The 23,240-nt window shown below is 43.6% G+C and overlaps 1 protein-coding gene across 2 annotated transcripts in view; it reads right to left on the bottom strand.

Annotated features, from left to right (window-relative positions):
• Positions 1-1,854: 1,854 nt before the first annotated feature.
• The window catches only part of LOC143301885 (cationic amino acid transporter 4-like), a 43,463-nt gene continuing 22,077 nt past the window's right edge, over positions 1,855-23,240 (bottom strand). For both annotated transcript variants that reach the window (XM_076616314.1, XM_076616315.1), the window contains exons 3-7: positions 20,119-20,289; positions 15,310-17,123; positions 12,750-12,861; positions 8,203-8,358; positions 1,855-7,179 (exon numbers count right to left, since the gene is read on the bottom strand). In XM_076616314.1, coding sequence (XP_076472429.1) covers positions 8,210-8,358; positions 12,750-12,861; positions 15,310-17,123; positions 20,119-20,289 — 2,246 coding nt within the window. In that variant the 3' untranslated portion in view covers positions 1,855-7,179; positions 8,203-8,209. The remainder of the gene's footprint in view (positions 7,180-8,202; positions 8,359-12,749; positions 12,862-15,309; positions 17,124-20,118; positions 20,290-23,240) is intronic.

Below are 23,240 nucleotides of genomic sequence, written 5' to 3'. Positions count from 1 at the left end.
GTGTGATATTGGAACCTTGACAGAAGTCGCTGTGTTCCCTCTACTGTTTCTGGAACTGCTGTGGGAGAGACTGTGCCTGTGACGCTGTCTATATGATTCTGCTGATTACTAGTATTGCAGTGATGTTTGGGTCTTTTGGTGTGTTTTATTGTAAGTTTCCATGGCATCACTGCAGAGGGAACTATATATATATATATATATATATATATATATATCGAGACAGAGAGAGAGATCGTTCGTTTATTTATTTATTTATAGTCTGTTCATCTAAGATGATGATATTAGACTGAAAATAAATGAAATTATTATTATTATTATTTGGATTATTATCATTCCTATCATAATGATGATTGTTAGTATTAATTAGAAATCGACAGAGAAATCGAGAGAGATAGATGGAAAAGCTAACAAGTTTTGGGTTATGTTTTTTTGTTGTTGTTGTTGTTTTGGTTTTTTTTTTATTGTAGGAGTGCAGGGTGTGTGTCTGTGTATTTTTGTTTGTTTTTTGGGGAGGAGGAGAGGGGGGGGGGGGTGGCTTTATATGTTTTTTTTGTTCTTGTTTTTTTGTGTATGATTTTGATACAGCAAAGAAAAGAAGTGACTGCCAGCTGAACAAAGTGCAGACTCGATCTGCTTCTTTAACTCCTGATGTGTGGGTTATGTTGTGTTGTGTTGTGTTGAACTTGCGTGTTTGTTGTGTGCGCATGTTTGTTAGTGTGTGGCGTTTCATGCTTGAGTGCTGAATGTTGGTTTGGGGGTCGTTTCTCCCCTGCCCCCTTTTCATTTTTAGTAGTGTGTATGCTGTAAGCTCCCTGTCTGGAAGGTATTTATATTTATTTATATTTCTCTTTTTGTCACAACAGATTTCTCTGTGTGAAATTCGGGCTGCTCTTCCCAGGGAGGGCACGTTGCTGCACTACAGTGCCACCCATTTTTTTGTATTTTTTTTCCTGCCTGCCGTTTTATTTGTGTTTCCTGTCAAAGTGGATTTTTCTACAGAATTTTGCCAGGAACAACCCTTTTGTTGACGTGGGTTCTTTTACGTGGGCTAAGTGCATGCTGCAGCACATGGGACCTCGGTTAATCGTCTCATCTGATTGACTAGTCTCCAACCACAATTCTAGGTCTAGTGGAATGGGGGGAAAATATTGGCGGCTGAGCTGTGTTTCGAACCAGGAGGCTCAGGTTCTCTCGCTTCCAAGGCGGACGTGTTACCTCTAGGCCATCACTCCACGGTGTCAGTGTCAGCCTTCACTATTGATATTAGTGGTTGTATGTATTGTTATCATTATCTGCATTGTCATCATAATGATTATTATTATTAACTGCATTATTGGTTTTATTATTTACGTGGAAAGCCAGGCATCTAAATAGCACAGAAGACTTGGAGGAACACTACCAATAATAAATACCAGTAAATCAGATGGCATTATCTTCCGCTTTGGGGAGGGAGAGAAATAAAAGAAAAAGAGCACAAGACGTTAACGGGGGCAAAAAAACAACAAACAAACAAAAAAAAACAAAAAAAAAGAAGAAGAAATTTTAAACTACCAGTGAAAAACTCAAACCATTTCATTATGTTGCACAACTAAGTAAGGGGGGGGAGGGGGGGGGGATAAACAAAACATATTGTAAAGTACACTTGTGACCATGCGATGAAAATGTATTAAAAAAAATAGTAACAAAAAAAGTGAAAGAAGGGCTTTATATATATGTGTGAGGTTTTAGACTTTGTCACTGGCTGATTTCGAAATAATGGATTTTTTTCTTTCTCCAATAATGTGAAGTTTGTGGTTTGTCACAGGCTGATTTTGAAACAATGGATTTTTTGTTCCTCTATGGATTTTTTTCTCCACTCTCCAAGAATGTGAAGTTTGTGGACTTTGTCGCTGGCTGATTTTGAAATAATGGATTTTATTTTCCTCCCCTCTCCAAGAATGTGAAGTTTGTGGACTTTGTCGCTGGCTGATTTCGAATTAATGGATTTTTCTCTCTCCTCTCTTCAAGAATGTGAAGTTTGTGGACTTTGTCCCAAGCTGATTTCGAAATAATGGATTTTGTTTTCCTCCTCTATGGATTTTTTTTCTCCTCTCTCCAAGATTGTGAAGTTTGTGCTGACTTTGTCGCTGGCTGATTTCAAAATAATTGATTATTTTTCTCCTCTCTCCAAGAATGTGAAGTTTGTGTTGACTTTGTCACTGGCTGATTTAAAAATAATTGATAATTTGATTATTTTTCTATTCTCTCCAAGAATGTGAAGTTTGTGGACTTTGTCGCTGGGTGATTTCAAAATAATTATTTTTCTGCTCTCTCCAAGAATGTGAAGTTTGTGGACTTTGTCCCAGGCTGATACAGTATTTTATTAGCATTGAAATGGCTCAGGGGCCTTTTACTGGTCATGGATCTGTGATGGTTGTGAAGGGTTGTTATAATTATTGATTCAGAGTATGGATTGTGATGTGGAGTCGTGATGATGACACAGTTAGGATGAAAATGATATGATAATAACGTTGATGAATTCTAGAGCTTCTCTCCCTGCCACTTTGATTTAATTTAAATGTGGGATTTCATGTAGTATGCTCAGATTCCATCACAGTCTACTTCTGATGCAAGTGTATGTGTGTGGTGTGTCAGATTCCATCAGTCTGCTTATAGCTTTAATTCAGATGTGTGTGCACACGCGCACGCGGGTGGTATGCTCAAATTCCCTTGGTCTACTTTGGGTTTCAAGCATGTGTGGAAATGTGTGGTGCTGAAGTTAACAGTCTACAAAGACACAGCATTGATGATTAGGGATTTTGTTGGTTTTTTGTTGTATGAATCTCTGCCAAAGTCACATTCTCTGTGTTATAGATACCTGGAAAGGGAATGTGTAGTGAGGGATGTTTATTTTCAAGGTTACATATGTGAATATCCGTTGTAAGGTGTGTCAGAAAAGGGAGACTGTCAGTATGGTGAGTGATATATTAAATTTTCAAGGATAGACTCGTAAATCTTCGTTGTACAGTGTTACAGTGTGTTAGAAAAAGATGATTGTCATTTCGGCTGACCGTCCTGTTTGGGGCTTTCATGTTACGCAGCTGAAGGCTCAGAGCCTCAGCTTCTGTTTGCTTCACATTTGTCTTGTTTATTTTGTACAGGAGTTTTTGTGTTTGAATTATCTGATTCAGGAGTTAAATGATATTCGTCTCCCAAATGTACAGTTAGACTGCCACACACTTGTCTGTCCTTCGGTTTTTATTTTTTGGTTCACAGTTTCAAAATTTTGAAATAGATACTTGCAGTCACTTTTGTATGTTTTGAACACATACTCACACGCATACACACACATACTTATAATCACGTACACCTGGGTATCAAAAGAAAAAACAGCAAAAAAACCACATTAATGCATATGATTTCACACATTCACCATTCACATTCTGTGGTAAACTTTGTGTCCCACAGTTAAGTAAGTTCAAATGCTTTGACACTGAATGCGTGAGCGTGAAAGCGTCATTTACCAGCATACCTCTTGCATAAAGTACAGAATAAAGTTTGTGACAATGCAATTGCTTGTGAAGATGTGTTTTTGGTGTATATGGACAGGAATTTGGTGCAGAACGGTTGAAAACGACTCTAAAAAATGAATGTCATTGTTGTTTTTTAATCAAAAAGTAAACAGACAACATGTCCCAGCAACCAAACACACATATGACACAGGACAGGATCAAGACAGAAAGGCGACTTAGAGCAGACACATCACCCACCCACAGCCATAAAGGACTCTAAACATTGAATGTCTTTTGTTGTTGTTTTTATCAAAAAGTAAACAGACATGTCCCAGCAACCAAACACGCACATGACAGGATCAAGACAGAAAGGCGACTTAGAGCAGACACATCACCCACACAGCCACAAAGAGACCACTAACAACACACACAACAAAAAAATACATTCTCAATCGTAGAGCTTTACTGCTGTAAAGAGTTGCCATCAAAGCAGAATGCAATGAATCAAAATGGAATAGAAAGCCCAAAACAAAACGGAATGTCGAGAAGGATAATGATATGATCCAGTCATAAAATAAAACAGGATTATTGATATTCATCACCACAAATGTATGATCACACTGAGCCTTTTTTTTCTTTTCTTTTTTTCAGTCCCATCTTATGCACCCTTTTATTGGCATTACACCCACGCCAGTCATTCCCCCATACACAGCAACACCCAGGTTCAAGGAAAGTTCACTTGAATGTATTTTTGACAATTTCAAGAAGTTATCTGCTATAGCAGAAGGTTTGATGCACAGTCTCATTGGACATTTTGTTATAGATGGATGATGTAACTTTTTCCATTTTGTTTATGATTTTTTTTTTTTTTTTTTTTTTTTTTTTTTAACGTTCATTCACACACACACACTGTACCACACACACACTGTACCACACACACCTTCCTGCCCCCATGCTCCCCCCCCCCCCAGTCCCCCCCTCCCCCCCACCCTTTTCTGTTGTTTTTTTTCTTCTCTAAGATCACTTGGAGTGTAAAGAAGTAAAATTGAAAACTGCTACTACTACCCAAGTTCAAAAACTGCAATCTCAGTAATCATACACACACACACAAACACTCATACATGTATGCAAGTGAACATGGCAGCAACAATCCATGAAAGAACAAAAAAACAACAGAACAAAAACAAAAGAAGATTGGAAGTCGGACTGATACGCTTTTTATTTCTGTTGCTGAAAGCCCAGCTGACTGCACATGGAAGATGTTCTATTGTTTGTCTCTAGACGGGCGCAACAGCCAAGTGGTTAAAGCGTTGGACTTGAAATCTGAGAGTCCTGGGTTCGAATCTCGGTAACAGCACCTGGTGGGTAAAGGGTGGAGATTTTTCCAATCTCCCAGGTCAACATATGTGCAGACCTGCTAGTGCCTGAACCCCCTTCGTTTGAATACGCAAGCAGAAGATCAAATACGCACATAAAAGATGCTGTAATCCATGTCAGTGTTCGGTGGGTTAAGGAAACAAGAACATACCCAGCATGCACACCCCCAAAAAACGGAGTATGGCTGCCTACATGGCAGGGTAAAAACGGTCATACACGTAAAAGCCCACTCGTGTACATACAAGTGAATGTGGGAAATACAACCCACGAATGAAGAAGACAAAGAAGTTCGTCTCTCGATCTAAATCCACACTGCATTGTAAAGCAACACAATCACAAAAATAGCAAATAAATTATCTTTTGCTCATGATTTTTTTCTTTCTCTCTCAGAGTGGGAAGCGGACGTTTACAATATATTTTACCCTGCGTCAAGTTTTTTGGTTTGTTTTTTTAACCTGGAATGGGAGGTAGGCAAAATGGAATGGGAATTCAGGGCCAAAACACTTGACTGAGGGGGGCTTCTTCTTCGAAGACCTTGTACTGTCCAAATCTCCCAAGAGTTTCTTATCACTTATCACCAGAGAGGAATCCATTTTATAAACATTTGAAATAAATAACAATTAAACACCCCCCAATGAAATGTACCCACCAGCAATAAAAGATAAGTGGTATGTAAACACATGATGTGCATTTCATTTTGTGAGATTTCTGTCTGTCATGGTTTCACGATCTCTCTCTCAGACTCTCTCCCTCTCTCTCTGTATGTATACATATTTTCAGATGTGTATATTTTATCATATCATATAATAAATTATGTACATTTTTTTATGTCAAGGATGGATAAATAATCCTTTCATGCAAAAAAAAAAAAAAAAAAAAAAAAAATCGCGAACAAGTTTCATACATTAATCCCACAAAGATCCATAAAAAGATATTGCAAAAAAACAAAAAACAAAAAAAGAATCAAGTAAGAGAAACATTATTTTCAAGAAAAGAACAATCCCACAATGATTCATAAAGATGTCATCCCCCAACCCCCACAATAAATAAATAAATGAAGCAAGTTGGAGAATATAAACAATGATAAACATTTCAGAGGTAAACATTTCAGAGATAAACACAGATAAACATTTCAGAGATGAACCAAGATAAACATAAGTTGCAAAAACTTTTCAAAGATAAAAAAAAAAACATTTCAGAGAAAGACAAAGATAAACATATGTTGGAGAAACGTTTCAGAGATAAACAAAGATAAACATTTCAGAAATAAACAAGGATAAGCGTAAGTTGGAGAAACTTTTCAGAGATAAAGATAAACATCTCAGAGATAAACATAAGTTGGAGAAACTTTCCAGAGATAAACAAAGATAAATATCTCAGAGCTAAAACAACCTTTGACATTTCAGAGAAACATTTCAGAGATAAACAAAGATAAACATAAGTTGGTGAGACTTTTCCAGAGATAAACACAGATAAACTTTCCAGAGAAAAACAAAAGATAAACATTTCAGAGATAAACATTCCACCGACAAACAAAGCATTATTCTTCAACCACAGCCGGCACCCCAAGCACACACAAAACATCACCCTTCAGGCCCTGTGAAGCCAGCTGGAATGCATGCAGAAGAAGCAACAATTATCATCAATGATCAAGCAATGTCCATGGAACAACAACATGACCTGGCTGTTAATTTAGATAACAGTCATAAGTAAACAAACAAATATAAAATATATATAGTCACCTCCACCTGAGACACCACCATCACATTCTTTTTTCTTTTTCTTTTTTTCAAATTTCAGTAATCAAGACCTCATTCAGTCAGTTCCACACCACCAGCCTCAGAAAACTTCTCGGCATAAAGTGGCAAGAGAAGACCCCTGACACAGAGGTGCTCACTCGTGCAAACTCGCCCAGCATCTACACCATCTTGATGCAGGCCCAGCTATGCTGGGCAGGCCATGTAGTTCACATGCCAGACCACCGGCTCCCCAAGAAACTGCTGTACGGCGAACTCCAACATGGCAAGCGCTCCCATGGAGGCGAAAAGAAGCACTTCAAGACACTCTGAAAGCTTCTCTGAAGGCCTTAAACATCAGCCAAGACACCTGGGAGCTGACTGCAATGGACAGACCAAAGTGGCGTTCAGCTGTCCACAAAGGCGCCAAATCCTGTGAGGCCAACAGAATCACTGCAGCACAGCAACGCAGACAGGCCAGGAAAAGCAGTGCCAGCAAGTCCCTGACAGCCGCCACCATCCCCTGTCCACACTGCGTCAGAACCTTCCGGGCGTGGATTGGCCTGACTAGTCATCTGCGCACCCACAGAGCCCAACCCACCCACCTTCAGGATGACTAGATGGTCCTTGTCGATCCTGACGGACGGACCACAAAACCCCCTTCAATCTCACTCTCCCTCCTACTCCACAAATGAAAACTTTAAACACACACACACCCACACACACCATTTTGGTAACTGATACTGATTATTAGCCCTAATGCAACATTTCAAATGCTGTCAAAATAATCAATCACTTTGAGCATGGAACTGGATGAAGGATTCCAAAACTTGAGCCTCTTTCTCTTCTTACATCTCTCTCTCTCTCTGTGTCTCTCTCCCTCACACACACACACAATCTCTCTCTCTCTCTATATATATATATATATATAGATAGATAGATTTCTCTCTCTCTCTCTCTCTCTCTCTCTCTCTATATATATATATATATATATATATTCATATGAAAGACAGAGATAGATATAGACAGAAAGAACAATAGACAGACAGATATCTAGACAGACTGATAAGACTGACAGTTATTACATGAAAATGCCAGACCAAAAAAAAAAAAAAAAGCTTTCAGTAACCTTTTCAAATTTTCACCAACAGGTCTTCATCAGAAGAGTATGACATCTCTCTCTCTCTCTCTCTCTCTCTCTCACTATTGTAACTCTTTGTCTCTACTGTAACTGATGTAGATTAGCATGGACAGATAGGAAGAATGGACCGTGCCTGATGTCTTAATCCTTGAATAAAAAACATTTTGAGTTCCGAGCTCTCTCTCTCCCCCCCACCCCCCTCCGCCTCCCCTCTCTCTCTCTCTATATATATATTTCTTCTTAATACCTTCATTCTGTTCCCCCCCAATATCTTGAACATCATCCCATTTTCTCACCTTCTCTCTCTCTTTCTTACTTTCTTCTTGATACCTTCATTTTGTTCCCCCATTCCCCCCACACCCCCTTTCTCTTGATCCTCATCCCACACACACCTCCCCCCCCCACTCCAATCCTCCCCCTCCCCCCAACCAGCCCCCCACACCCCCACCACCACCACCTTTTCTCTAAAGGCTGCCCTCTGAGTCTGCATCGTTTTCCTCATGGGCCAGCAGGTTCCGACGTTCGTGAGCCTGGACGGAGAAGGCAGCTTTGGTGCTGGCACCATCCTCCCGCGACCACTGCGTCATCACCATGACGACGTAGACCACCAGCCCTGAAACATTCCATATGCGGAGTGATGGCCTGGAGGTAATGCGTCCGCCTAGGAAGCATGAGAATCTGAGCTCGCTGGTTTGAAAAATCACAGCACAGTGGCATTTATTCTCTCCCCCTCCACTAGACCTTGAGTGGTGGTCTGGGCGCTAGTCATTCGGATGAGATGATAAACTGAGGCCCCGTGTGCAACATGCACTTAGCGCACGTAAAAGAACCCACGGCAACAAAAGGGTTGTCCCTGGCAAAATTCTGTAGAAAAATCCACTTCGATAGGAAAAATAAACAAACAAAAAAACTGCATGCAGGAAAAAATACAAAAAAATGGGTGGCGCTGAAGTGTAGCGACATGCTCTCCCTGGGGAGAGCAGCCTGAATTTCACGCAGAGTAACCTGTTGTGACAAAAAAGAGTTATACAATAATACAATATACATCGTCAGTATTTTGTCACTGTTGACGACAGGCGCAATACGGACGAGTGGTTTAATTAAAGCGTTGGACTTTTCAATGTGAGGGTCCTGGGTTTGGATCCTCAGTCACAGCGCCTGGTGGGGTAAGATGTTGAGATTTCATCTGATCTTCCAGGTCAACATATTTGATGGCCCAGAGTATTGCGTCCGCCTAGGAAGTGAGAGAATCTGAGCGCACTGGTTCGTAATACGGCTCAGCCGCTGATATTTTCACCCCCTTCACTCGACCTTGAGTGGTGGTCTGGACGCTAGTCATTTGGATGAGACAATAAACCGAGGTCCCGTATGCAGCATGCACTTAGTGCACGTAAAAGAACCCACGGCAACAAAAGGGTTGTTCCTGGCAAAATTCTGTAGAAAAATCCACTTGGATAGGAAAAACCAATAAAACTGCATGCAGGAAAAAATACAAAAAAATGGGCCGCGCTGTAGTGTAGCAACGCACTCTCCCTGGGGAGAGCAGCTCCAATTTCACACAGAGAAATCTGCTGTGATAAAAAGAAATACAAATACAAATAGATATATATTCTTTAGACAGCTTCAGCAGTACAAAAATTTTGGACATACATTATTTGTCATGTGGCAAGCAAGGGATAAACAAATATGTTTTTTTTTTGTTGTTTTTCTCATTTCCTCTGTAAAAAAAATATTAGCTTGATTGCATAAGATACATCTCTGAAAGTGTTTTAATGTTACAGAGGCCACAAACAGGCCTGGCTAATTAGCATGGTTAATTAGGCAGAGTATGATACTGATCCCTACTGACATTCTCTCAACAATAATCACCCTTACAGCCAAAGTAGGCGATGATCATGAACTCTCTGTACTAACATTCTCTTCGGATCCACACTGTTTATACATACCCATTTTCAAACACTCCACTGTTGGCCACCGTTCTTTCTGTCTCTGGACCTTGCAATTAGAATGAATTTCCTCTTTCACTTCGTCAGGTATCCACACTCAGCTCTTTTAAGTCTGGCCTTAAAACCCACCTCTTTCCGAAATAGCCTCCCTCCCTTGCCTCTTCCTTGTCTTCAGTTTCTCCAGTTTTTGAGTTATGCATGCGTGTGAATGACTGGTGCGAAAGCGCTTTCATTTGTCTGTGCACAAGATTCGGCGCCATATAAATATCATCATTATTATTATAGTATCAATCACCAGTACAGAGTGAGCAATGATCATCAACTATCTATACTAACATTCTCTCAGTAACAATCACTGGTACAGAGTGGGCGACGATCATCAACTATCTATACTGACATTCTCTCAGTAACAATCACTGGTACAGAGTGGGCGACGATCATCAACTATCTATACTGACATTCTCTCAGTAACAATCATCGGTACAGAGTGGGCGACGATCATCAACTATCTATACTGACATTCTCTCAGTAACAATCACTGGTACAGAGTGGGCAGGATCCTCAACTATCTATACTGACATTCTCTCAGCAACAATCACTGGTACAGAGTGGGCGACGATCAACTATCTATACTGACATTCTCTCAGTAACAATCACTGGTACAGAGTGGGCAGGATCATCAACTATCTATACTGACATTCTCTCAGTAACAATCACTGGTACAGAGTGGGCGATGATCAACTATCTATACTGACATTCTCTCAGTAACAATCACTGGTACAGAGTGGGCGACGATCATCAACTATCTATACTGACATTCTCTCAGTAACAATCACTGGTACAGAGTGGGCGACGATCATCAACTATCTATACTGACATTCTCTCAGTAACAATCACTGGTACAGAGTGGGCAGGATCATCAACTATCTATACTGACATTCTCTCAGTAACAATCATCGGTACAGAGTGGGTGACGATCATCAACTATCTATACTGACATTCTCTCAGTAACAATCACCGGTACAGAGTGGGCGACGATCATCAACTATCTATACTGACATTCTCTCAATAACAATCACTGGTACAGAGTGGGCAGGATCATCAACTATCTATACTGACATTCTCTCAGTAACAAACACTGGTACAGAGTGGGCGACGATCAACTATCTATACTGACATTCTCTCAGTAACAATCACTGGTACAGAGTGGGCAGGATCATCAACTATCCATACTGACATTCTCTCAATAACAATCACTGGTACAGAGTGGGCAGGATCATCAACTATCTATACTGACATTCTCTCAGTAACAATCACTGGTACAGAGTGGGCGACGATCATCAACTATCTATACTGACATTCTCTCAGTAACAATCACTGGTACAGAGTGGGCAGGATCATCAACTATCTATACTGACATTCTCTCAGTAACAATCACTGGTACAGAGTGGGCAGGATCATCAACTATCTATACTGACATTCTCTCAGTAACAATCACTGGTACAGAGTGGGCAGAATCATCAACTATCTATACTGACATTCTCTCAGTAACAATCACCAGTACAGAGTGGGCGACGATCATCAAGTATCTATACTGACATTCTCTCAGTAACAATCACCAGTACAGAGTGGGCGACGATCATCAACTATCTATACTGACATTCTCTCAGTAACAATCACTGGTACATAGTGGGCGACGATCATCAACTATCTATACTGACATTTTCTCAGTAACAATCACTGGTACAGCCGAAGTGAGCAATGATCATCAACTATCTATACTGACATTCTCTCAGTAACAATCACTGGTACAGAGTGGGCAGGATCATCAACTATCCATACTGACATTCTCTCAATAACAATCACTGGTACAGAGTGGGCAGGATCATCAACTATCTATACTGACATTCTCTCAGTAACAATCACTGGTACAGAGTGGGCGACGATCATCAACTATCTATACTGACATTCTCTCAGTAACAATCACTGGTACAGAGTGGGCAACGATCATCAACTATCTATACTGACATTCTCTCAGTAACAATCACTGGTACAGAGTGGGCAACGATCATCAACTATCTATACTGACATTCTCTCAGTAACAATCACTGGTACAGATTGGGCGACGGTCATCAACTATCTATACTGATATTCTCTCAGTAACTATCATCGGTACAGAGATGGCAATGATCATCAACTATCTATACTGACATTCTCTCAGTAACAATCACTGGTACAGAGTGTCCAGGATCATCAACTATCTATACTGACATTCTCTCAGTAACAATCACCGGTACAGAGTGGGCGACGATCAACTATCTATACTGACATTCTCTCAGTAACAATCATCGGTACTGAGTGGGCGATGATCAACTATCTATACTGACATTCTCTCAGTAACAATCACTGGTACAGAGTGGGCGACGATCATCAACTATCTATACTGACATTCTCTCAGTAACAATCACTGGTACAGAGTGGGCAGGATCATCAACTATCTATACTGACATTCTCTCAGTAACAATCACTGGTACAGAGTGGGCAGAATCATCAACTATCTATACTGACATTCTCTCAGTAACAATCACCGGTACAGAGTGGGCGATGATCATCAACTATCTATACTGACATTCTCTCAGTAACAATCACTGGTACAGAGTGAGCAACGATCATCAACTATCTATACTGACATTCTCTCAGTAACAATCACTGGTACAGAGTGGGCGATGATCATCAACTATCTATACTGACATTCTCTCAGTAACAATCACCGATACAGAGTGGGCGACGATCATCAACTATCTATACTGACATTCTCTCAGTAACAGTCACTGGTACAGAGTGGGCGACGATCATCAACTATCTATACTGACATTCTCTCAGTAACAATCACCGATACAGAGTGGGCAGGATCATCAACTATCTATACTGACATTCTCTCAGTAACAATCACCGATACAGCCGAAGTGGGCGACGATCATCAGCTATCTATACTGATATTCTCTCAATGACAATCACCCGTACATCCGAAGTGGGCGAGTGAGGATCATCGACTCACCTGAAGTGACCAGCACAGCGAACTCGATGATACCCAGGTAGTCTGCCGCCGTGACCAACAGCAGCATGTTGAGGAAACAGGAGGCAGCAGGAACATAGGGCACCATGGGCACCTGCGGACATTAGAGTGAGAGAGAAGAAAAGCAATCAGATCCAATCGTACTTGTCTATTCTTGTTTTGTTCGTTTGCTGGTTGCTTGTTTTTTGTTGTTTTTTTTTTTGGGGGGGGGTTGTTTTTTGCTTGTTTTTTTTTGTTTGTTTCTTATTTTACTGGGACTCACACACACACACACACACACACACACACTGGTGAACATTCAATAAAAACAACAAATATCCACTCCTCATACCCTACCTTCCCCCATCCCGCCCCCACTCCTCCACACACACACATTCACACACACACACACACACACATACACACACACACAAGAGCGCACTGCAATGTTGATGGTCAAGCAAACGTAAAACTTTTGCCTTCTTTTGTATAGTATTTCCAGATTTCAAGGCCTCTCTCTCTATATCTATCTATCTATCCATCTCACGCACACACACACACACACACAAACGCACGTGCGCACACACACACACACACATACACACACGTGCGCGCGCGCGCGCACACACACACACACACACACACACATACACGCACGCACACGTGTGTGTGCTCAACCCCACCTCCCTCACTCTACACACACGCACCCACGTTCACGAATCAAAAACATTTGACATTCCGAGCAATTAACATCCTCACCTTGAACCCTTCATTACAAACAGGGCCTCCTTCCCCCTACCTCTGAACAGAACACACCCCCAGCATTCACATTCTCACATTCTTTTTCTGCAACTCCCACATTCACTAATGTGTTCACGCGTCGGCTTTTACGTGTATGACCGTTTTTACCCTACCATGCAGGCAGCCGTGCTCCGTTTTTTGGAAGTGTGCATGCTGGGTATGTTCTTGTTTCCATAACCCACCAAACGCTGACATGGATTACAGGATCTGTTATGTGCGAATTTGATCTTCTGCTTGCGTAGACACACGAAGGGGGTTCAGGCACTAGCAGGTCTCCACATATGCTGACCTGGGAGATCGGAAATATCTCCACCTTTAACCCATCTGGCGCGGCCGTTACCGAGACTCAAACACTGGGTTCCTCAGATTGAACGTCAAACGTACGCTTTAACCACTTGGCTACTGCGCCCGTCAGTCTTGGCGTACAAAGTCGAGACGTTTTGCTTTACACTGGACGTACGCAAGATTCAAACATCGGGACCCTCAGACTGAAAGTCCAACGCTTTAACCACTTGGCTATTGCGCCCGTCCCTTAGATTCAAACATCAGGACCCTCAGATTGAAAGTCCAACGCTTTAACCACTTCGCTATTGCGGCCGTCCCCTAGATTCAAACACCAGGACCCTCAGATTGAAAAGTATAACGCTTTAACTCATTCTATACTGCCCGATGACTTCCTTCATTATACTCTCAGTACTAGCCGTTTGTTTATGTTACAAGAAAATTATCTAAAAAAAAAAAAAAAAAAAAAAAAAGAAGAATGCAAATACATACAGCGGTGCAATTTTGAAATAATATATAGAATAGACTGGACTGACATTTTGCAAATTTTCAAAGCGCTCAATTAATTATTGACTGATTTATCGTATTCTGAAAAAAATATGTGTTTTTCACAACTGACAAAAAGGGGGTGTGTTTTTCTCAACAGAAATTTTACAAGAGTGTTTTTTTTGTAACCATAGGCACTTCCTAATTGTAGCAATTTAATGGGCAAATGCGTATGCACAGTGGATATCCACTATACAATCAGTTTGCATTCGACTTTGAGCCACAGCACTTGCCCAAGTTGACGGAGACGCCATCTTGTCGAACGAGCGAGCACGAAGGGTGACTATACGCCCCCTTGTATTGTACTCAAACAAAGGCATTTTCAGCCACAATAAAAGTGCAGGTGCACTTTTGGGTGACTGCAGAAAAGAGCTGTGCCGTTAAGTTTAGACAAAACTGTTAACCTATGAACTACGAATTACTAAACATGCAGTATGCTATAGCGTACCACAGTAACGAAGCATTGTGCGCATGAGATACACTATAGCGTACCGTAGTTTAGAAAGAGTTAACCACTCAGCCATAACGCCCGTCACATCCTCACCTTGAACCCCTCATGTCGCCCATGGCCGCAGAGTTTCCTCAGCACCTCGCACAGGAAGACGGTGACAATGACCGGGTTCAAATCTCGGAAACGGCGCCTGATGGGTAAAGGATGGAGATTTTTCCGATCTCCCAGGTTAACATATGTGCAGACCTGCTTGTGCCTGAACCTCCTTCGTGTGTATACGCACGCAGAAGATCAAATACGAATGTTAAAGATCCTGTAATCCATGTCAGCGTTCAGTGAGTTATGGAAACATGAATATACCCAGCATGCACACACCCGAAAACGGAGCATGGCTGCCTACATGGCGGAGTAAAAAACGGTCATGCACATAAAAGTCCACTAGTGCACATAACCACTGGGCTGTAACGCCCGTCACATCCTCACCTTGAACCCCTCGTGTCGCCCGGGGCCACAGCGTTTCCTCAGCACCTCGCACAGGAACACGGTGACGATGACCAGGACGACGACGCTGACGACGGCCGCCAGCCGAAGGTCGCGGAGGTCGCGCCAGGCCAGCCCCAGCTGCAAGGCCAGCGCCGCCAGGACGAACACCAGAAGAACCAGGCACCGCCTTGTCGTCAGCAGCTTGAAGAATTGCCCCATGGTCACATCGAAACAACCTCCCACCTCCCGCATCCCACCACCGCCGCCGCCAAACACACCACACTTCCTGTCAGACCTGTGCAGCAGAGATGCCTCACTGCTCCCGTTGCGGGTCTGAAACGAGGATTCTTCCGAAAAGTGCGACTCGTCAGCCAGTTCGCTGTTGCTTGGGTCCAGGTTTCGGTTGCGTAGCGATGAGGAGAGGGAGAGGGCAGGAGTGGTGGTGGTGGTGGTGGTGGTGGTGGTGGTGATGGTGGTCCCGTCTTCGCTCTGTGAGAACTCGGAGCTCGCACCTTGACCGATGTCCACGAGGAGGGATGGTGTGTTGCCATGTTGCTGCTGGTCAGAGTGTGCAGACAGGGTTTGTTGTTGGCTGTTTGCAGACACGGGTTTCGATCCTGGAAGGAGTTCACCCAGCTCGTGGTGACCTTCAGGGTGGGTCCCGGATCCCAGATCCCCGGCGGTGACGTAGGAATACGTGGCCGAGGTTTGAGGACCTCGAGGTGTGGGGGTGAGGACCTGGCCGGGAGAACCGTCATCCACAGGACTCTCGTTCTCTTCCTCGTTGACGGTGACGGTGTACTCCACGCACCCCTGACCCACGTCCATGCTGAGGGTCTGCCCGGGTCGGGAGAGAGGAGGGTCGCGCTCCCATTCTCCGTGGTCATGGTGTTTCTTGACTTCCCGACCTGGCGAGGAGTTCACCTTCTCCTGGTCCCTGGCGCGCAGGTTGATGAGGGCGGGGGCCAGCACGATGTACTGGAACAGCATGCACAGCACGCTGAACCGCACCAGGTCCTTCAGCTCCAGGAGAAGGGAGATAACCGCCACCATCACCCCGCACACCACCACCCCAAGCAGCGGCACCTTGGTCACGGGGTTGATGTGGGCGAACCTCCGGAACAACAGCCCGTCCTTCGCCATGCGGTAGAAGATGCGCGACTGGGCGTACAGCGACATCAGGCTGAGGTTGGTCATGGCGATGACAGGGCCAACCGTCACGATGATCCTGGCCCACGTCATGCCCTGGTAGGCGAAGGCCGACGGGATGGGCGCCCGCAGGTCGATGTCCTTGTACGGAATCAGACACACCGTGCCCACCGCCGCGCCGCTGTACACCACCGTCACGATCAGCAGCTCGATCAGAATCGCCCGGGGCACCGACTTCACCGGATCCTTCGCCTCCTCCGCGGAGATGCAAATACTGTCGAAACCGTTGAAAGCGAAGAAGGCCGCAGACGCTCCAGTCACCACACCACTCATTCCGTAGGGCAAGAACCCTCCGTTGTCCGGGTCAGCCAGCCTGCTCAGATCCCCGACGATCAACCCGGCGATGGCGATGAAGACGAGAACTCCGGTGGTGAGGACCGCGAGGACGGTGTTGATGAAGGAGGAGCACTGGACGTTGCAGGACACCACCAGGGTCAGCACCAGGAAGAAGGTGAAGGCCATCCAGTCCAGGGAGCGGGCGAAGGGAGGACCCAGCTCCAGCTGCCCCACGCTGGAGTCCAGGAAGGTCTGGATGGAGTTGTTGAACAGCGAGTCCACGAACCCGCTCCACGCCCGCGCCCCTGTGGCCGCTGAGCACGTCAGGGCTGAAAGCGAAAGCATTGTCAGGTTTGGTTGGGTTTTTTTGTTTTTTTTCCCCTCCCCTTTTGCAATGAAGGTTGCATGTGTGTGCGTTTGTGTGTGGGTGTGTGGGTGGGTGGGTGGATGGGTTTGTAGGATGGTGTGTGTATGCGTGTGTGTGTGTGTGCGTGTGTGGTTGGGTGGGTGGGTTTTTGAGTGTGTGTGTGTTTGGGGGGTCGGGGAGGGGGAGGGGTGGCAGGGGAGGGGACGGTGTGTGTGTGTGTGTGTGTGTGTGTGTGTCTGCGCATGTGTGAGTGTGCACAAGTTCTTATGATTATTGATATGCACATGTATGTATATATCCAAAATTCTACTGTATCTGTATTTGTGTATGGTTTTCGATTTATGTTTGTACCTTTTTATGTACTACCCCCCCCCCCCCCCCCACCCCCAAACACACATACACCCTCCCTCCACGCCCCATATTCCTTGTAACCCAAGTACACTTGGTAATAAAGACATATTCTATTCTATCCCATTCTATTCTATCCTATTCTATTTGTCAAGAAAAAAAAAAATCATGTAATCAAATTCGACATTAAGGTGATCAAAGCCGCAAAAACTACATCATCAAAATCTCAAAAACACATAATCAGTTTCCATCAAAAACCACTGAAGCAACACACGGTAGGGTATACGTAACGCTGACAATCACTTCACAGAAGCGATATCATTCCTTAATTGCAGATCGTCAGTTTTATGTTTCAGTTTCATTTGCTCAAGTAGCCATCACTGCGTTCGGGACAAATCCATATACGCTACACCACATCTGCCAGACGGTTGCCTAGACATCAGGGTCAAAAGCATTACCAGTTTCAGTTTCTAAATTAGCCGTCATTGCGTTCGGGACAAATCCATATACGCTACACCACATCTGCTAGATAGTTGCTCAGACGTCATGGCTTAAACTTAAAGCATCGTCAGTTTTATGTTTCGGTTGCTTAAGAAGCCGTCACTCCGTTCAGGACGAATCCATATACGCTACACCACATCTGCTAGATTTATGCCTGTCTGACAGCAGCATAAGCCAGCGTGCTTGGTCATGCCTTCGAGTGCTTGCATTTATATATATGTATACCTATCAGAGTGGATTTCTTCTACAGACTTTCGCCAGAGGACAACACTTTTGTTGCTATGGGTTTTTCAGTGTGCATTGAAACGAAAGCATCATAACTGTTGTTGCAGCTGTAGTTTTTGTTGTTGGAGGAGTTGTCATTGTTGTTATCAACGTCATCATCATCATAATTCATTATCAACATCATCATCACAGTTTGATACAACCATCACAGTTGCTCTCACCATCATCATCATCATCAACATCACAATTTTCATCATCATCATCATTATCATCATCATCATCATCATCAATATCGCTGCATCATTCCATAATCATCACAATCCAGTCAACACCACCATAACTCAATCATCATCATCATCATTATCACAGTTTTCATCATCATCATCATCATCAACACAATTCTCATCATCAAAATCATCAACAGCACATGTCCTTAGCTCTACAGTGGTGGTCTCATGGACAGGGCATTTTCTTGGAAATACTCGTAAATATCTAGGGACCCAAGTCCAAAGTCCCATTTCACACAGAGAAATTTATTGTGACAACAAAAGAAAAGGAGAGAGAGAGAAATACAGAAATACAGGCAATGCAAGGTCCAGAATTCCACCCCCACCCCCACCCCTCCTGACCTTATGTGTCGGTCTGGGTGTTAGTCTTTTGCGTGTGCGAACGTTTACATGCTTAAAAGTTCACATGAAGCAAATCTGCTGTGAAAAACAGCGAACCCAGTATGATGTGATCTGACGCAAAGATAAAACACAGTAGAATATCACAGATCACAACATGTAATAACCTGTCATCACAACACACAATAACCTGTCGTCTTTATCACCCAGGGAGCTGAAGACACAAGCTGTCATGGCATGTTTTAACCCCTTACGTTCCCCAGGACTAAAATTTCCCATCCGCCTCATTGTAAAAAGTTTCCTACAGTAAAAATGATTGCATATTCATGTGAAACTGTCATAATTGGATAGTGTGTTGATTTCTTTTTTTCCAGAAAAGTATAGGCTATATATACTTTCTTTTAGTAGTTTGGACACTGGAATTCTTCTTTATTAACCTCCAAAACAAAGCTAGGCAAACTGTAGTCACTGTGCATAAGGTAGGATTCCCAGTGAAAGGGTTAAAATTTTACGTATGGCTGAACGTAACTGAGAAAATGTACATACCTTCATCATGTGAATCAGGTGTCAAGAATAACTGTTACAGCTTTGCATTCTAGGAATGTTCAGTCAACATGAATAATTTTAATCTGTCTCCCCACCCCCCTCCCCACCATACCCCTCCATGTCATTAACATGTGCACACATGTGCATGCGCTCAAACAAACACACATATATATCACTATGCATATACAGAAACACATAGACACACATAATGCACACGCATAACTAAGGGCATACACACACACACACACACACACAGAAGCGCTCCATGCATCTACACACACACACTCACTCACTCACTCACAGAAGAGCCCCATCCATCCACACCCCCCACCCACCCCCACCCCCCTCCACACACCCACAAACACACAAGCACACACACCCACAAACACACACACACCCGAAGCCACACTCACAGAAGAGCGCCATCCATCCACACACACACCTCCCCCTGCCCTAATATCCCCCCCCCCCCACCCACACACATACACCTCCTCCTACCCTAATATCTCCCACACCTCCTACATACACACCTCCTCCTCCCTCCATATCCCCCACACATCACTCCCTCCCCCCAATCCCCCCCCCCAGCCCCCCACACACACACTTACAGAAGAGCCCCATCCATCCACATACACACCTCCCCTATATCCCCCACACACCCAAACCCCCCCTCTTGCCCCCCCCCCCCCACACACACACACCCACACTCACAGAAGAGCCCCATCCAGCCAGTGAGGAAGGCAGCCAGCTCCCCGACAGCCCAGTACATGTAGGTGTAGGCCGCCCCAGTGTGAGGGATGTAGGATCCGAACTCGGCGAAGATGACCGCGTTGGTCAGGACCACCAGGCCCGCCCCGAGGAAGGACAGCACCACGCCGGGACCTGAATCGATTCCAAATCAAGTCACTGTCGTAACAACATGAACAACCACTACAAACATGCCCACAACAACACCACCACTGTCACAATAACATCATCAACAACTTCTACACCATGTATGATACTCAGTCGTATCCTGACTGTGGTCACCAGAACAGTAGAGGAGGTAACGGCTGTCCGGACTACCTGGGCTAGAATTTGGTTGGAGTGGAGAGTGTCTTGCCCAAGTTACACCCCCCACTCTCTCAGCCAAGAGGGCTTTCGGACAAGTCGGTGTTGGGACAACATGTCCCACACCAGGAACAACATCACTGTCACTGTCGAAATGACGTCATCCATAACCATTACAACATACCCACACCAACAACATCAATGTCACTGTCGTAATAACATCATCCATAACCACTACAACATACCCACACCAGCAACAACATCAATGTCACTGTCGTAATAACATCCATAACCACTACAACATACCCACACCAACAACAACATCAATGTCACTGTCGTGATAACATCATCCATAACCACTACAACACACCCACACCCACATCACAGTCACTGTCGTAATAACATCATCCATAACCGCTACAACATACCCACACCAACAACAACATCAATGTCACTGTCGTAATAACATCATCCATAACCGCTACAACATACCCACACCAACAACATCAATGTCACTGTCGTAATAACATCATCCATAGCCACTACAACATACCCACACCAGCAACAACATCACAGTCACTGTCGTAATAACATCATCCATAACCGCTACAACATACCCACACCAACAACATCACAGTCACTGTCGTAGTAACATCATCCATAACCACTACAACACACCCACACCAACATCACAGTCACTGTCGTAATAACATCATCCATAACCACTACAACATACCCACACCAACAACATCACAGTCACTGTCGTAATAACATCATCCATAACCGCTACAACACACCCACACCAACAACATCACAGTCACTGTCGTAATAACATCATCCATAATCGCTACAACATACCCACACCAACAACATCACAGTCACTGTCGTAATAACATCATCCATAACCGCTACAACACACCCACACCAACAACATCATAGTCACTGTCGTAATAACATCATCCATAACCACTAAAACATACCCACACCAGCAACAACATCACAGTCACTGTCGTAATAACATCAGCCATAACCACTACAAAATAACCACACCAACAACAACATCAATGTCACTGTCGTAATAACATCATCCATAACCGCTACAACACACCCACACCAACAACATCACAGTCACTGTCGTAATAACATCATCCATAACCGCTACAACACACCCACACCAACAACATCACAGTCACTGTCGTAATAACATCATCCATAACCACTACAACATACCCACACCAACAACATCACAGTCACTGTCGTAATAACATCATCCATAACCGCTACAACACACCCACACCAACAACATCACAGTCACTGTCGTAATAACATCATCCATAACCACTACAACACACCCACACCCACACCAACATCACAGTCACTGTCGTAATAACATCATCCATAACCACTACAACATACCCACACCAACAACATCAATGTCACTGTCGTAATAACATCATCCATAACCACTACAACATACCCACACCAACAACATCAATGTCACTGTCGTAATAACATCATCCATAACCGCTACAACATACCCACACCAACAACAACATCACAGTCACTGTCGTAATAACATCATCCATAACCACTACAACATACCCACACCAACAACATCAATGTCACTGTCGTAATAACATCATCCATAACCGCTACAACACACCCACACCAACAACATCAATGTCACTGTCTTGGTAACATCACTACCAACCACTGCAGTATGAATGGGTCATTTTTGTGCGTGTATCTTTTTTTTTTTTCTTTTTTTTCTTTTTTTAAATTCACGTGTGCAAACAGAGTGAACCAATGTAATAACCCAGTGTTTCGGATGTCTGTGTGTCCACGTGTGTGTGCGTGCGTGTCTGTGTGTGTGTGTGTGTGCTTTGTGCGTGTGTGTGTGTGTGTGTGTGTGTGTGTGTGTGTGTGTGTGTGTGTGTGTGTGTGTTCAACTTTAGCGCTGCCATTTTCTTGGCCACTACAAGTGGCATAGCAGAAATTACCCATTTCGATGTTACCATTTCCATCTGTTTATGGTGTGAAACTTTAAACACAAAAGGAGACAAGAAAAAAAAAACATGAACACACATGCATGCACACACACACACACACACACACGCACAAGTGCAGCTACAAGCCAGTGCAGGCAACACAACTGTGAAGCTAAACTAACTCCAACACCTCTATACAACGTTTCCCCACCCCTAAAACTTCAAACAGTAAGATTCCTATGGTCACTTGACCATGAAAGCGCATTCAGCCACTTTGACTGGTTCACAGTGCTTGTCGTTGGCCTAGTGACACACTTTTTCAGCAGAGAATGCAGAATACATTGTTATCTCAATCGAGAGAAATTCATGCGTGGTGTACACCACACACGCTATGCCGGAGAATCACAGTCAAGTCGATCAATACGAATAAATGAAAGGTTTTAAAATGCTTACTTGCCATGTTGATGCGAACCTCTCGTACAATAATCACATTCATACACATGCTAATGGTCACACCACTCAATATGAATACGTGAAAGGCATAAAATACTTTATGTACAATGTTTGTGTAAATTTCACATACAAAATTAACACATGCACAGAGCATAGTATGAGAACACACAAACATCATACGATGATTAAAACACAGACGTACATGATTAAGACCTGGCTTAAATAGCAGTATTTAAAAATGATTCAGTGTAGAATCGGCAAGTACATACATCCGCGCAAGCAATCCGCATGTGTACACACACACACACACACACACACACACACACAATTGGCTCTTTGTCG

Source organism: Babylonia areolata, chromosome 28, assembly GCF_041734735.1.
Source record: "Babylonia areolata isolate BAREFJ2019XMU chromosome 28, ASM4173473v1, whole genome shotgun sequence".
Lineage (NCBI taxonomy): Eukaryota > Metazoa > Mollusca > Gastropoda > Neogastropoda > Buccinidae > Babylonia > Babylonia areolata.
This window is presented reverse-complemented; position numbering and strand designations above follow the sequence as displayed.